The 18,280-nt window shown below is 38.6% G+C and overlaps 1 protein-coding gene across 1 annotated transcript in view; it reads right to left on the bottom strand.

Annotated features, from left to right (window-relative positions):
- Nucleotides 1-1,279: 1,279 nt before the first annotated feature.
- Nucleotides 1,280-18,280, bottom strand: part of ANKS4B (ankyrin repeat and sterile alpha motif domain containing 4B) — a 28,459-nt gene continuing 11,458 nt past the window's right edge. The window contains exon 2 of the mRNA XM_024560309.3: nucleotides 1,280-3,520. Within this exon, the coding sequence (XP_024416077.2) occupies nucleotides 2,437-3,520 (1,084 nt within the window). The 3' untranslated portion in view covers nucleotides 1,280-2,436. The remainder of the gene's footprint in view (nucleotides 3,521-18,280) is intronic.

The following is an 18,280-nucleotide window of genomic DNA, read 5'->3' as shown; positions in this document are numbered from 1 at the left end:
AGTCTACAAGCTGGGATATCTTAATTAAAATAAAATACAACTATTTAAAAACATACAACTTAACCTTCTAATAACCCACCCTGGCCTCACAGAGGTTTACGTTATTCACTGTGATAAAGGGATTATATTTGCTCCCTTCTTTTTAACCCAGCAATTTGATGGAATTTTTATATAAGGTTTTTAAATCCATCTGTCCTTCAAATTTATACTCCTTTATTTCATCACAGAATTGACACGAATGCTGAGGGGATGGTTGTAATGAGAGCTTTCAGTTCTACTGGCAAATAAACACCCCTCTTCCCATATTTTTTAAACAAATTGCTACCTCTCTCCCCCCACTAGAGCAGCATGGAAAATTCCATCTAGAAATGATCAACTCAATAAAGCAATTAGAACTAATTTCTACAGGGCTGACTTCCAATAACATTTTCACTGGCCTGCCTTTTCTTGTTCTCTCAAAGCACACCTTTACATTTCCATAACACTGTATTCTGTCCTTCAAGTAGCAATGTTGGTTTCCAGCTCAAAATTCTTTGTACCACCTCACATTGCCTCTCATTTGCTAGAATACATCACCAGACTTTCTATGTTCCTTTTACCTCTGACAGTGATACAAAGCTCTATTGGAAAGCACCCTTTTTGTTAACAGCAGTACTTCCCTAGTGGTTTCTACTTCTCCTATATCTTACCAACAAGTGTCTCATCAGGCAGACTTGGGGAAGTACCAGATCTTGGCACCTACACTAATAAGCTCTTAATGCCACAAATTTTTTGAGGCCTTCTATGTGACAGCTGCTTTTTGCACATTATAGAAAGCAAATACAATTTCTATTTATTCCAACCAACAAAATGCAGTATTTGAAAACATAATTGTTCCTTAATGCAACATTTTTATTCAAAGATTAACAACCTCTCTGAATCCATGCGTTGTGGGAGAATGAACCAATTGTTCATCAGATTTCAGCGCTTGCATCCTCCCTAAGCTTATGTCCTCCATGGTGCTTCCTGAAATGACCCAAACAGATGTGATTCGGGAAGCATGCTTAAGAAACAACTGTTTCTATTTTATACACATAATTGATGGTAAATTTCATTTGATGTAAGTCTGGCTATAAAAATCCAATGAAGCTTAGCTATTCAGTAGGGTTTTGATTTGAATTTTACATCATCACTCAAAAAATGTCAGCAGTGATGTTGTGAATTTATATTATAGAAACTACATGAATTTAGACATGTAGCAATGGTGATAGACAACAGTAAATTTTAAAAAAGCACATAATGAGCATGAAAATGTAAAATTTACTTTGACAATCAAATTTCCTACAAAGAATCTAGGGTTTTTTTCTTCTTTTTTTCTTTGTTTTTTTTAAAGTTTGAGGAGTTACTTACCCTTAGAAAAATCATCAAATATGCCAGACTTGTTTTTCCCATGTATTTTTCTTCTTCCCCACCCTCTTGCTTAGGCACTATTTTAGTCTGTTCGTGCTGCCATAACAAACTACCACAGACTTTGTGGCATGAACAATAGACATTTATTTTGTTACAGTGCTGAAGGCTGAAAGTTCAAGATCAAAGTGTCGATAGGTCTGGTGTCTCCTGATGCCTCTCCTCTTGTCTTGCCGATGGCTGTCCTCTTGCTGTGTCCTCACAGGACCTTTTCTTTGTGCATGTGCATCCCTAGTGTCTCTTCCCCTTAAAAGACAAGGGTTATATGGGATTATGGCCCCACACTTATGACCCCATCTAACTTAATAAAGGTCCTATCTCCAAATACAGTTGTATTGGGGATAGGGCTTCAGTATATGAATTTGGGGAAAACAATTCTATTCATAGTAGGTACCCTATATTCTATTTCCCTCTTCATTCTCCCTATCTGATTCTCTGTTCTTAAGTGGGAGTACTGTAGATCCATTTTCATTACTTGTAAACCTGTAGACATCTGTTAAAGGTTCAGACACATTTAAGTTGGGTATCAAATCTTAGGCCAATAGAGGAATTTTAATCTCCACCAACAAAGTCTAGAGCTATGAACAGAATTGGAGTTGGAATCCCCAGGCCATGAGAATCAGAAAGTGAAAAGCAGTGTGATGAGAGATTATAATCTTAAATCCAGAATTGGAAAAGTAAAGAGAGATTTTCCTCTTCTCCCTCATCTATTTAACCCTTTCTAGATTCCAAAATTTTAAAAAGATAATTGAAGGGAAATGTTTATTCCCAGGTCTCCTTGAGTTTCTCACTGGTGGTTTATTTGTATAGGTATAGAGAATTTCTCAGAGTAGAGCTTGGGCCTCTTTTTTAGGTGGGCAACTCCAAGAGCTCAGACATCATACCCAGTGGTTTGGCATTCAGTAGAGAGAAGGTATTGCCTGGAGTGCTTCCCGTGGACCACAGCATCACCCCACTGCTGTAGGCTCACCCTGTTTAGCCAACATTCCATCACAGGCTGGTGTCGACCAGTTTCCCAGGCTGTTGGAGCACTTGCTTCCTTCTGTTTATGGCATTAAGAACTTTCTTCCGGGGACCCAGCTGCATTTGAATGCTCTGAAGGTCCTCATCAGAGCAAAGCAACAGAGCTTCTAGATCAATCTGCTCTCTCATGAAAAAGGAAAGAAACTTTTCCAGGTGGTGAGACTGTAAGAATACTTCCAGGGGTGTAGCATCAACAACATCTTCCTCCCACTCCATTGCATCCTCATCCCAAGGCAGGTCATCTTTCAGGCTGTTCTCCTCTCCCTCTTCATCAGCCACCACTTCATCGGCTTGGGCTGCTCCTTGTCTCTGAAGCAATTCACTGGACATTTTAAACCCTAACTCCTTCTTGGTATTTGAGATGTCTTCAGGGCTTACTATTCTGTTCCTTCTAAAAACAATATTTCCTAGACCTGGACGGCTGAGAATGGATTCGTGTTGCACACAGCTGCCCTCTGCTGAAACCTGGAGCTTCTCTTTGAAGTCCCCTGAGAGTGTGTATTCTTCTTCCTCTCTGAACACATCCATCACATTCCTCTGCTCATTTCTGCACTCCTTCTCTACCTGTGCTGCTGTATCTTCATTCTTCTTGAACTTTATCTTGAAGGTATCTTTAATGCCCTTAGACAGTGACCCAAATGTGCTGGAAGCAGATGCATTTGAAAGAGATGATCTGGAAAAAGTGCTCTTGGAAGAAAAAGTACCAAATTCCTCCTTTCTGTAGGTACGGGCCATCTTATTTTCATGCTTCTCCTGGAGCTTCTCACACTCTTTGATCTGCCTCCTGGCATTCTTCTGAGACTGCTCCTTCAGCTTAGTGACCTTCTTGGGGTTCATGATGTTCTGGGTGGTAGCTGCCTTATCCAGGAGAGAAACACATTCATTCTGCTCTCTGCTAGCAGCAGCATCCAGTGGAGACTGTAAGTCATTGTCCAAGGCAAAGATGTTGGCACCAAAGTTGATTAGGAATGAGACGCAGTGGGCATGACCATTGGAGGCTGCGTAATGTAGAGGAGTGTTTCCCCAGATGTCACATCTATCAGGGTCCCCCCTAGAAAAGAAAATATCAAAAACACATGCTAATTTTTTTCTCTGACAGAAGGTGCAAAAAATTAAAGAACAAAATGCATGTTAATCCTGACTTGGCATTGTTAGAAGATAACTTCTGAAAGTCCAGATATGTGATATCCAGACATCACATGGTCAGAAACACAAAGAGCCCATCTCTACCCTGGATCTTATTTTTTAAAGCAGGAAAGGATTTCCAAAACATTTCCTCAAAAAACAACTTTCATGTCTCATTGGCCTGAATTGGGTCACCTGCCTAATGAGAAGGAAATAGAGCTACCATGTTTAACTAAGATTAATTGAATTTCTGGACTTCTGGTCAAGATGGTGGTATAGGCAGATATGGCTTGCCTCTTCATACAACCACATCAAAATTACAACCAAAGTATAGAACAACCATTACTCAGAACTGTCAGAAATCAAGTTGAATGGAAGTCTGACAACCACAGAATTTAAGAAACCACAACCATCCAGACTGGCATGAGGAGTGCAGACACAGAATAGGCTTGTCTCTCACCCATGTGTGGTGGATAAAAAATTCAGGAGGGATATCTCAGGAGCAAAGAGTCTCAGTCCCACACCAGGTGCCCCAGCCCAGGGTTCCAGTGCCAGAAAGATAAATGCCCATAACTTCTGACTGCAAAAGACAGTGGAGATTGAGTCCATGGAAGAAATTTCTGGAGTCCCAAGCAGTTCCTTTTAAAGAACCCACACACAGGCTCACATTCTCAGACTCACTCCCTCTGAGCTCCAGCACTGGGGTAGCAGCTTGAAAGGCCCCAATGGCATACAGAGAGGAACTGAAGTATCTGGCATCAAGGTGAGCAGAAGCCATTGTCCCTTTTCTAAACCTTCCACCCACAGAGCTAGCAAGCTGGTGCCATATCTGAGACTCCATAAACTTGGCTAACACTGTTTGACCTGCCTTGCATAGCCCCAGAAACTCTGCCCAACCCAACTTACAGACCCACCCAAGCTGCTTTTCCATGTGACTGGTGGCTCTTGGCTCATGCATCACACCTTCCCAAATCCTATCAAACAAGCAACAGCTGGCCTCAGTGAGTCCCAGGCAAGGCACTGGTAGCATCCAGCCTAGATTCACATCTTAGCTTTGCCTGGGAAACTCCAAGCCCAGCACAAGTAGCAGTTATCTTGGATTGCTTTATAGCTTAGGCAGGGTGGCCCTGTGAAAAATACAGGTGGGGGCTGACCTTGGCCTGCACCACCCAGGAAACCCCAGGGCCAGTGTACTCAGTGGACAGTTACAGACCACATTGGAGCACTACTACCCTGCCCCTGGACAGAAGATCCTACACAGAGGGTAAAGGTTGGTGGTAAGTGGTCACAGCCAGTTCTTGCAGCTGACTGGCCTAGATAAATCCCTCCCATTGGCCTGCTAACAGCAACCAAGGCTCATCTACAAGATGAGAGTGTATTTAGCCCACACAAAGGGCCCACCTTGATAGGAGAGGCTGTGCCACTGAGCCCTACAGGATATATACTACATTAGGCCATGCTACCAAGACAGGGAGTCATAGCAGCTATACCTAATACATAGAAACAAACAAGGAGGCTACCAAAATGAGGAGAAAAAGAAACACGGCCCAAGTGAAAGAATGGATCAAAACTCCAGATAAGGAATTAAATGAAATGGAGATAAGCAATCTATCATATGCAGAGCTCAAAACACGGGTTATAAGGATCTCAAGGAACATAGTGAGGACATGAACAGTATCAAAGAGATCCAGTCAGAAATGAAGGATACATTAATTGAAATAAAGGATAACTTACATGGAGACCACAGTACAGTAGGTGAAGACAAGAATCAAATCAATAATTTGAACATAAGGAAGCAAAAAAAAAAGCAATCAGAACAAGAAGAAAAAAGAATTGGGATTCTGACCAAGATGGAGGTGTAGGGAGACACATGGTGTCTCCTCACACAACCAAAAGAAAGACAACAAATTTAAAAACAAAAAAACAACCAGAACTGACAGAAAATCAAACTGTATGGAAGTCCGGCAACCAAGGAGTTAAAGAAGAAACTTCCATCCAGAGCAGTACAAAGGGCAGAGACAGGCAGCCAGACGGAGAGGACTCTTGGCAAGGCGAGGCAGGAGGACTGGGTGAGGCGGTGGCTTGTGGACTGGGTGGTCCCACATTTGCATGTAGATAAACCAGGAGGAACAAGTGGGGAGCAAGACAGACTGCTCAACCTAGAGTTACAGTACCAGGAAATAAAGACTCACAGCCTCTTATTGAAAACACCTGTGGGGCTGAGGCGGAAGAGGGAGAAACTCCCAGCCACACAGGAGAGTTTGTTGAAGAGATCCAGAGGGACCTAGAATGTACACAAACCACGTACCCAGGAACCAGTGACAGAAGGGCCCAATTTGTTTGTGGTTACCAGGGAAAGTGAATGAAAACTGGCAGAGAGCAGAGCAAGTGGCACAGTTCCCTCTTGGAAGTCTCCCCCACATACAGCATCACAATGCAGCGATATGGGTTGCCCTACCTAGTGAACAACTAAGGCTCTGCCCCTAATTATGTAACTGGTGAGCAGAGATTAAAAAAAAAAAAAAAAAAAGCCCAAATGAAAGCCCAAATCAAAGTTCCAGGAAAAATACAACTAAGCCATGAAGAGATAGCCAAACTATCAGATGCAGAGTTTAAAACACTGGTAATTAGGATGCTTGAAGAAATGGTTGAATATGGTCACAAACTAGAGGAAAAAATGAAGGCTATGAAAAGTGAAATAAAGGAAAATTTACAGGAAACCAACAGTGAAGGGAAAGAAACCGGGACTTAAATCAATGGTTTGGAGGAGAAGGAAGAAATAAACTTTCAACTAGAACAAAATGAAGAAACAAGACTTCAAAAAAATGAGGAGAGGCTTAGGGACCTCCAGGATAACTTTAAGTGTTTCAACATCTGAATCACAGGGGTACCAGACAGAGAAGAGGAAGAGCAAGAAATTGAAAAGTTTTTTGAAAAAAAATAATGAAGGAGAACTTCCCCAATCTGGCAAAGGAAATCGACTTCCAGTAACTCCAGGAAGCTCAGAGGGTACCAAAGAAGTTGGACCCAAGGAGGAACACATCAAGGCACATCATAATTACATTAGTCAAAATTCTGCAAACAAATGAACTCATAACAATCCAAAACTTATGAGACACAGGGAAAGCAGACCTGAAAGAAAAGTTCATAGCCATACAGGCCTACCTAACAAAGATAGAAACATTTCAAATAAACAACCTAAAACTACACCGACAAGAACTGGAGGAACAACAAAACAGCCCAGAGCAAGTACAAGGAAGGAAATAACCAAGATCAGAGCAGACTTAAATGACATTGAGCCTAAAAGCACAATTCTCCGGATCAATAAATCCAGGAGCTGGTTCTTTGAAAAGATAAACAAAGTTGACAAGCCTTTAAGCAAACTCATCAAGAAAAAAAGAGAGAGGACCCAAATAAACACAATCAGAAATGAAAGAGGAGAGACTACAACTGATACCACAGAAATACAAAGGATTGTAAGAAATTACTACAAAGAACTATATGCCAAGAAATGTGAAACCTAGATGAAATGGACAAATTCTAGAAAAATGTAACCTTCCAAAACTCAATGAAGAGGAAGCAGAAAGACTGAACAGATCAATAACAGCTGATGAAATTGAAGCAGTAATCAAAAAGCTTCTGACACACAAAATCCCTGGATGGTTTCACAGGAGAATTTTACAAAGTATTTAAGTAAGAGCTAACCCACATCCTTCACAGATTATTCCAAATAATTCAAGAAGATGGAAGAGTCCCAAACTCTTTTTATGAAGCCAGCATCATCCTAACCCCAAAACCAGACAAAGACATACCAAAGAAAGAAAACTTCAGGCCAATGTTGCTGATGAACACAGTCACTAAAATACTCAACAAAATATTGGAAAACCACATGCAGCAATACGTTAAAAAGATCATACACCATGACCAAGTGGGGTTCATCCCAGGGATGGAAGGATGGTACAATATTAGCAAATCAATAACATAATACATCACATCAACAACAGCACAGACAAAAATCAAATGATCATATCAATAGATGAGGAAAAAGCATTTGATAAGATACAGCCCCCATTTATGATAAAAACACTTAATAAAGTGGGAATAGAGGAAGCATTCCTCAACATAATAAAGGCCATATATGAGAGACCTACAGCCAACATCATACTCAATGGGCAAACACTAAAATCTTTCCTGCTAAGATCAGGAACAAGACAAGGATGATCCTTTCACCTCTTCTATTCAACATACCATTGGAAGGCCTAGCCAAAGCAATCAGACAAAATAAATAAATAAAAATAAATAAATAAATGGCACCCAAATTAGAAAGAAGGAAGCAAAACTGTCATTATTCGCAGATGACAAGGAAAATCCTGTACATAGAAAATTTCGTGTACATAGAAAATCCTATAGACTCCACTAAAAACTACTTGACTTAATAAGTGCATTTGGCTAAGCAGCAGGATACAAAGTATATATTCAGAAATCAAAGGCATTTTTGTATACCAACAATGAAATATCAGAAACAGAAATCAAGAAAAATCTGATTTGCTATAACAACAAGAAAAATAAAGTACCAAGGAATAAATCTAACCAAGGAGGTAAAAGACCTGCACTCAGAAAACTAGACAACACTGAAGAAAGAAATTAAGGAAGACACAAACAAATAGAAGCATGTACCATGCTCATGGAGTGGAATAATTAACATCATCAAAATGGCCATATTACCCAAAGCAATTTATAGATTCAATGCAATCCCTATGAAAGGACCCATGATACATTTCACAGATATAGAACAAACATTTCAGAAATTCATATGGACCCATAAACGACCCTGAATAGCTGCAGCAATTTTGAGAAAGAAGAACAAAGTAGGAGCAATCACAATACCTGATATCAAACTGTATTACAACACCACTGTAATCAAACAGCCTGGTACTGGCATAAAAACAGGCACATAGACCAATGGAACAGAACAGAAAGCCCAGAAATAAACCCAAGTCTTTACGGTCAATTAATATTTGACAAAGGAGGCAGGAACATAAAATAGAGCAAAAATAGCCTCTTCAACAAATGGTGTTAGGAGATCTGGACAGCTGCATACAAAAAAATGAGACTGGATCACCAACTTACACCATACACAAAAATAAATACAAGGTGATAAAAGACTTCAATATAAGTCATGATACCATAAAAGACATAGAGGAAAACATTGGCAGGAAAATCCCGACATTCCACGCAGCAATGTCTTCACTGATATGTCTCTTAAAGCAAGGGACATAAAGGAAAGTATAACAAATGGGACCCCATCAAATTAAAAAGCTTCTGCATGACTAAAGAAAACAGCATTAAAATGTAAAGAGAACTAACAGTATGGGAAAACATATTTGCCAATGATACCTCAGAGAAGGGTCTGAGCTCCAAAATATATAAAGACGTCACACCACTCCAGGAAGACAAACAACCCAATTAAAAAATGGGCAAAGAACTTGAACAGACACTTCTCCAAGGAGGACATACAGAGGTCCCAGAAGCATATGAAAAGATGCTCAGCATCACTAGCCATCAGTGAGATGCAGATTAAAACCACAATGAGGTACCATCTCACACCAGTCAGAGTGGCCATCATAAACAAATCAACAAACATCAGTGTTGGGAAGGTTGTGGAGAAAAGGGAACCCTAGTGAACTGTTGGTAGAAATGCAGACTTATGCTGCCACTGTGGAAAACAGTATGGAATTTCCTCAGAAAACTAAAAATGGAACTGCCTTTTGACCCAGCAATTTCACTGCTAGGTTTATATCCCAAGAACCCTAACACCAATCCAAAAGAACCTATGCACTCCAATGTTCATAGCAGCACAATTTACAATAGCCATGTGCTGGAAGCAACATAAGTGTCCATCAGTAAATGAATGGATCAAAAAACAATGACACATTTACACAATGAAATATTACACAGCACAGAGAAAGAAGGAGCTCCTATCCTTCCCAACAGCATGAATGGAACTGGAGAGCTTTATGCTAAGTGAAATAAGCCAGGTGGTGAGGGACAAATACAATATGATCTCACCTTTAAGTGGAACATAATCAACAGAAGAAAAAAGCAAACGAAATATATCCAGAGACATGGAAGTTAAGAACAATCTAACAATAGCCAGAGGGGAGGGAGGAGGGCACAGTAGAAGAAGGGTTTTCAGGAACTACAATAAAGGACACATGTACAAAACCAAGGGGGAGGGTGGAAGCCAGGGCGGGAAGTAGGTTCAGCTGGGGTTGTGGGGAGGGGTGGGGAGAAAATGCAGACAACTGTAATTGAACAACAATAAAATATCTTTTTTTTTTTCCTAGAAAAGAACAATCTGACAGTACCCAGAGGAGAGGTGGAAGGGGATAATGGGAGGAAGGGGGTAAGGTTTTTAGGAACAACTATAAAGGACACATGGACAAAATGAAGCGGGTGGAAGCAAGGGAGGGATGGCGTTTGGTCTGGGATGAGGGGTGTGATGGGGAGTAAACGTAGACAAGTGTAATTGAACAACAATAAAATAACTTTTTTCCAAAAGAAAAAAGAATCTAAAAAAATGAGGGTAGTATAAGTGGCCCCTTGACAACTTCAAGAGGTCCAACATTGGCATCATAGGGGTGCCAGAACGAGAAGAGAAAGAGCAAGAAATTGGAAATCTATTTGAAAAAATAATGAAAGAAAATTTCCCTAATTTGGTGAAGGAAGTAGACATGCAAGTCCAGGAAACAGAGAGTCCCAAACAAAATGGATGCAAAGAGGCCCACCTCAAGGCACATCATAATTAAAATGGCAAAGGTTAAAGATAAAGAGATAATCTTAAAGCAGCAAGAGAAAAGCAGACAGTTACATACAGGGGAGTTCACGTAAAATTATCAGGTGATTTCTCAAAAGAAACTTTGCAGGTTGAAGGAATCGGCAAGGATTATTCAAAGTCATGAAAAGAAGGGACCTATAGCCAAGATTGCTCTCCTCAGCAAAGCTACCATTTAGAATCAAAGGGCATATAAAGAGCTTCCCAGACAAGAAAAACTAAAGGAGTTAATCTTCAAACCATTATTATATGAAATATTAAAGGGACTTATTTAAGAAAAAGAAGATCCAAAATATGAACAATAAAATGGCAGCAAATACATATCTATCAACAATTGAATCTAAGAAACAAATTTAACAAACAAGAACAAAGACAGAATCATGGATACAGAGCATGTTTTAATGATTGCCAGATGGGAGGAGGGTATGGGGGAATGGATGAAGAGGTGAGGGGATTAAGAAGTACAAATAGGTAGTTACAGAATAGCCATGGGGATGTCAGGACAATATAGGAAATGGAGTAGCCAAAGAATTTATACGAATACCCATAGACATGAACATGGTGAGGGAATTGCCTGAGGGAGTGTGGGGTGCTGGGTAGACGGGGGCAGAGGGGAAAAATCAGGACAACTGTAATAGCATAATCAATAAAATATAATTAAAAAAATTTTAATTAACCATTCAGGAAAAAAAAAAAGAATGTGCCCTTGAAAGTAGGGATAAGATTACCCAGTGGTGTGCTAGTAAATGTTTCACAACTGGATCACCCAGGAAAACAAGTCAAAGCCCTGATTTTTAATGTATGCTAATTTATGTGGTATAAATACAACCACCACAGCAAAATTCAAGCTACTAATGGAACATTACTGGACCTGGAATTTGGGGGCATGTACAGTAGCACAATGTTATGTATTATTTCTACCATATAGATAGAATAGACATGCATAATTTAAGAGCATAGATAATAATAAAATAATTAGGAAATGATGAGTTTTGAGTATTTTAAAATATAATTTATTAAGTTATAAGTTCATATAATTTTATTTTTGGCTCCTGTGTTTGGCTCTTACATTCCTTGAAAATTTAGCAATCATCTCTTCTGAGCTGTTAAGAGCTACTTCCAGCTCTTATGTGAGTCACCTCCCTCGAGTCACACATAGAAAAGAAAATGCCTGAACAAAATTGGGTCCAAATCATCAAGAAGAGAGGATGTTGGGTGAGTAGCAAACAGTGCCTGCTGCAACCATTATTCATAGAAAGGGGAGAACATCTCCATTGATTCCTCAAATTCCTTCCATATAACTACAGCAGCATAGACATGAATAATTCTGCAATAGTTTAAGGTGGAATCGGGGGCACTAGTAGATGGTATTCAGGCCAGAGACACGTTCCTGGCACAGAAACAGGGGTATGGTAGGTTCTCAATAAAGATTTGTGAAATGAATGAATGCCTACTGAAATCCTGCCCCAGGTTACACCACAACCCTCCGCCCAGGACTTTGAGTTCCAAATAGGGATAAATGAGAAGTGAAGTAATAATTTATTATTACCTATGGCTCTAGCTCCAAGCTACTGCTAAGAATTCTGATAATACAGATACTAAAGGACCCCAAGCCCAGACTTCCTGATTGAGAATCTGAAGTTTAACAAGATCTCCAGCAATTTGCAGGTTTGCTGCAGGTTGAGAAGACCTGTCCTAGTTAATGTGGCCTAACCAGTGTCCAACAATTTGATGAATTAGATTCATAGCTCCTCCATGGGAACCCCTTGCCTCCTCATCCCTTTCAGTTTCAAAGCATTTACATATTCACTGCCCCTCCCCGACAGTGAATCTTCCCAATCTTGGTCATTCCCAACAGTGAAGCCAACCCAATCTTCCTCTTAGAGAAGGAAGGTGAGAATGAATAATCATCAGAAGAGTAAAATAAGATTAAGAGTGGTTAATTGATCTGCCCAGTGGTACACAGCACACTTTGGATTGGGCCTGTCTCCAAATCTAATGATCTCCAGGACAATACAGTCCTATAGTTACACACCTCAGCTTTTTTATGTTACCGTTATGAAGCCTCAAGCTAAGCTTTGCTAGGACTAGTAATCCTCATGTGCAAATTGAGGATAACACTATCTGCTTACAGAATTGTTATGTGAATAAGTTAACACACATAGATCATTAGAAAAGTGCTTGGTACATAGTGAATATTCAATAAACATTAGCTATTATCATTTCCCTTGTCTCAAAACTTGTAATCCTTAATATATCAAATTTAGTTTTTTCTCACACCATCAGTAAATTCCTGCAGCACTTGTGGCTTTCACATACAGTCTTAATTTGTCAAATATTTATGCCCTCTCTCCTTAATTCAATAATGTGCCTCTGCCTTCTCGTCCTTTGTATCATTTCTATCTCCTGGCAGAATTCTCAAAGTCAACCTAAAGAAGGAGAGCAGGTAATGTAAAGTAACTGAATGGGACCAGGTATTTTCTTTCAACAAAGTCATTGTTCAGTGCAATCTCCCTCTAGAAAGAATGGCCATCACTCATCTGTGGCTGATTGCTACTTCAAATAACCACAGACACAGTATTGCCAAGATTTCCATTTATCAAACAAAGCCAGAAAGCCAGGATTTTTTGTGAAACATTTTTATTTTTAATTGCTGGTTCAAGTTTAAAAGGAAAATACAGTAAAGTCCAAATAAAATATATCTGTGGGCTAGACCCAGGATATAAGCTGGCAGTTGGCAGCCTCCTCCAGAGCAGAGAGAACAGCATGAGCAGATGCCTGTGTGGGTGACACTACATGGCATATTGGAGAACCAAGAGTTCACTTTGGCATGACAGAGTGCTTGGAGTTGTATAAAGAGGAAGAAAAGAAAATGAAATTAAATCTAAGGAAAGCAAATATTAACACAGCTGTTAATATTTAACAGCCACTGTTAATATTTAAAGGCCACTTTTAAGAGAGCTCTGATCAGTTAACCTGATTTAATTGTCTTGGATGAAAGGGAAACTTTCAACCTTAACACAGTTATTCAACCTTAACTAAATACCATATTCAAAAGACAACAAAGAGGGATTGTAAAGCATCCAAAACATTACTATAAACATAACCAAATCATACTGATTAAATTTCCTGAAATTATTTTTGGATTGGGTAAGTTTAAAAAGAAATTATTGAGAGGAGTGAACTGTGGTGGGGATGTTACAGAATATTAAGAAGGCTACATATTTCAAACCATAGAGAAGTAGAATTTTTCATCTCAAGAGATCTTAAATGCTCCTTTCAACATAGGAGGAATAAACCTGAGGTGAGCCCAAAGACAGGTCTTCTGTTAAGAAAATTTTGAATGCAAAATTCCAAATTTACAGAAGATACTGTAAGGAAAATGATTCATGATCTGTAGTGCATTTAAGTTATGTCTACTGGCAAAAACTCTATTTATGAACAACTTTCCAAATTTATGAACAAATTTAAATCAAAATATTTTCTACCAACAGGTTTCATGGGGTCTTTCGTGGCTGTCTTTTATATTTCTTGATAGAACCATTACATATACCTGCCCAGGTATTAACAAAATGATCCCACTTCATTGATCTGAGACCAATATTGATGTTACATGGTTTCTGGGAGATAAATTCTATCTAATGTTATATTTTCCTTATCATCCCTTTTTTCCAAAAGAGAAATTCACTAAAAAGATTTTTAAATAATCACATTTTGCCCTTGCTCTTCGGTAGATGAGTACATTGGGGCAATACTTTTTAAAGTTGGATCACTCTTATTGTTACTAACTAGACAATTTGCTTATATTAAATTACTATGATCATCTGTTGCATTTCAATTTTTCCCTTTGAAGTTGATTTGATTTTTTGTGAATTTCTTTTTCTTTTGACATACTGTAATTATTTATTTTGGGGGAAAGTGAGAAATAGCATGATTCCTATTTACTTGTTTTTCTTTTTTTTATCGTTGTTCAAGTACAATTGTCTCCATTTTCCTGCCACCACTTTCTTTCTCAGAAATAAAATAATTCCTTCAAAAATATATTTCATACAAGAAGGAATACTTAAACTCACTAATAATCAAAGAAATTCAAATGAAAACAATACACTTACATTCATTTGCCTATCAGGCAACAATTAAAAAGAATAGTAACACCCGGTTTTGGCAGGAGTGTGAGGAAATGAACAATGCTGGAGGAAGCATGAAGGGATTCAAATTTCCTGGCACAATATATATCAATAGCCTTTAAAACATGGCATCCTCTTAAATCAACAATTCTGCCTTTGGGAATTTATACTAAGGAAATACCAGACCCTTTGTAAAGACGGATGACCAAGGATGTTTGTCCCAACTTATTTATAACAAAGACTAGATTTAATTAAGCATCATGAACAAGCAACTGAATAAGTAAATTATGGTGAAACCATAAAACAGAATATCATGTAACCATTAAAAATAGACTAGATCTCTATTTTTTAAGTACAAATGGACCATGATACATTGCCAAATAATTAGAATTAGATCTTAGAAGAGTTTATATGACTGTCCTTTTTTAAAAGATTTTATTTATTAGAGGGGAAGGGAGAGAGATAGAGATGGAGAGAAATATGAATGTGTGGTTGCTTCTCACATGCCCCCCACAGGGGGCCTGGACCACAACCCAGGGATCTGCCCTGACTGGGAATTAAACCAGTGACCCTTTGGTTTGCAGGCCAGTGCTTAATCCACAGAGCTACACCAGCCAGGGCTGATTGTTCTTTTAATAGGGTAAATATACATGTGTGCATGTTCTCAAAAGGAAAAGTATGGAAGGATATACATCCAAATACTGATGACTGCGAGAATTGATGTGATTTTTCTTTTAATAATGTATCTTTCCAATAAGATGGGAAATGTTAATAAATAGTATTCCTTTAAAAATCAGAGAGGAAAATTATTTTCACTTTAGAAAATGAAACAAAACTAAAAACATCATGAACATTTTAAAGGCAAAATGAAATTTCGTATAATTGGGGCCATCTTTCCAGTATAGGCCAACACGTGTAACTATTGTTTCCATCAGTAAGTTTAAAAAAGAAAGAAAAATAGTTTTTTAAAAAAGCCAGAGTTTGGATCTTAATGGCTACCACATGACCCAAGTTCTTAAACAGTTAGTGACAGATAAACACTAAAATCATCATGCTGAAATAGATTTCAATGTCTGATTAACTTCTAAATTCAATTTTTAATTGTTTTCCCTTTTCAGCCCCCTTAAATCTAATTGGCAATTTTATCTCACACAGTTTCCTGAAATTGGCTATGGTCAAAATGGGAGGTGACTTATGAAAACCCCTGAAAAACATCTTTTTTTTGCAGCCTATACCAGGCCAACTGAACAGAATTGACCTTAAATGCTTCTGGAGGAAAGAAAAAAAAAATATGAGATGTACTAGAATTGATCAGAAGCTAAGAGTTGTGAAGGAAAGACTAAAAAAAAGCAGGGTTAGAAGAATTTTTGTGCCCACAGTCAGTGTTTAAAAAATATAACTTAATGGGCTGGATTTTGAGATTACATTGAGAGAAATCACCATATCAAATAAATGGGCACTGGCTGAACTATACAGCAAATTGTGCTGGGTAAATGACTAACCACTTGGGGGAGATATAGTGAGATCAAAACCTCAAAACTTAAATCAAATAATATATACTTAATAAAATAAATAAATAAAAATACTAAAGAAAATATCAGTATCTAGGCATAACCTCAAAGTTAGAATTACATATTAAAGTGGACAGGTTTAAATATATAAATTAAAACTTAAAATATATGCTTAAATATATTTATATTTTTATTTATATTTTAAATACTTGCTGTCAAAAACAAATTATGAATTATGAAAATATTTGTAATATAATGATAAAAAATTGGTGTTAGAACTTTAAAAAGCATTTCATATAAATCAATGAGAAATATTGAAGACCCAATAAAGTGGGAAAATGTTATAAATACATGGTTGACAAAAGTAGAAATATAATGGCCAATAAACATAAAAAGAATTTTCAACTTAACCTGTAACCAAAGGAAAGAGCACTAAAGCCACAACAATATATCATTTTGGACTTATATTGACAAAAATGGGCATTCATTTTCTGAAAAACAATTTGTCAATAAACACAAAATATTTAAATTGTGCATATGCCAGTTGATTCATAAATCTCACTTTGGATAATTTATCCTGAAGAAAATGAGAGCAAAGTTTATTTACAAAGATACTCATCGCAGCACTGTTTAAATAATGGGAAACATTATCCAAAAAACAGATTGACTAAGAAATATATTTGTTGGACTTCTGGCCAAGATGGAGGCATAAGTTTGCCTCCTGGCACAACCAAAAGAAAAAAAACCAACAAATTTAAAAACAAAATACAACCAGAACTGCAATAAAATCAAACTCTATGGAAGTTCAACACCCAAGGAGTTAAAGAAGAAACATTCATCCAGACCGGAGGAGGGGTACAGATGGGCAGCTGGGATGAAGAGGACTCACGGCAAGGCAGCAGCTGGAGGACTGGGGCAGGTGAGGCAGTGGCTGGTGGACCAGGCAAGGCACCTGCTGGCAGAGTGGATGGTCCCACATTTGCATGCAGATAAACCAGGAGGAACATGGGGGAGATAGATAGACCATGCAACCCAAGGTTCCAGCACAGGGAAATAAAGCCTCAAAACCTCCATTGGGCAGTCTGTCCTGGAGTCGCCCATCTGGTTTTGCCACTTTTCTGGGCCTGGAGCTAAAATACAACTGAGACCTGGATGTTATCTCCAGAGAGCAAAGTCCAGGGGAGGGGAGGTTACCCTGGGAGTGAGAGGTGAGGAAAATGCATCTTCTCGCTAACTGTGAGATGGAAGATCTCTTAAGATAGGCAGCTGGATTGCTGTTTAAGGTCATATTGTAAGAATGAGTAGGTGGGAGCTGTGAACACCAGTATACCTGCTGGAAAAGGAAACCCACCAACGAAGGAACCACAAACATAACAACAGAAGAAGGTGAAGGAGGGAGTAGGAGCCACACTAACCTCCACCCAGGACTGATCTGGAAATACAACTAAATGGTGGAAAAATTACCCAGAACAAACAACTGAACAAACCCAGAGAGAAGCCTCAAAACCCCATACACACAGAAGAACCAGCTTCAACACAACCTGTCTGAACCTGAAAAACACAATACAAGATGTGGTGGATGGAGTGACACTCAGTTAACCAGCTGGAGGGAAGGACTCACCAAAGAAAGAACCAACAACAATGAAAACCCGAAGACATAAACAGAGTCAACATAAATGACAGCCCAAGACCAGGAAGCTCATGAGATCAAGGAGACCTCACCACTGAATCTCACAGGTCTTCTACCAGACAAGTTCACACTAGAAACCCAGGGAGTCAAAACAGATCAATTTAAGAAGCAAAGGCTAACAAGAAGAGCCTCAAAAAAAAAAAAATTGGAAGACAAAGAAACAATCCCCAAATGAAAGGAAAGCAGGAAACCTCAGAAACAATGCTAAAGGAAATAGAGGCAAGTCAATTATCATATATGGACTTCAAGCAATGTTATCAGGAAGCTAAATGAGCTCACAGAGAATTACCAAAAACTAGAGGGAAACTACAATGAACTCACTGCAAACTCTCATGCAGTCAACATGAAAAAGGAAATAGAAATCATCGACAAGGGCCAAGAGGAAATGAAGAACACAATTTCTGAACTGAAGAACACAATAGAAGGAATCAAAACCAGGCCAGGTGAAGCAGAGGATCAGATCAGTGAGCTGGAGGACAATGTAGAAAAAAACACCTAGAAAGAGCAAGAAAAGGAAAAGAGG

This window comes from Desmodus rotundus, chromosome 1 (genome assembly GCF_022682495.2).
Source record: "Desmodus rotundus isolate HL8 chromosome 1, HLdesRot8A.1, whole genome shotgun sequence".
NCBI classification, from domain to species: Eukaryota; Metazoa; Chordata; class Mammalia; order Chiroptera; family Phyllostomidae; genus Desmodus; species Desmodus rotundus.
Note: the sequence above shows the minus strand (reverse complement) of the source record. Positions and strands in the feature narration are given on the sequence as shown.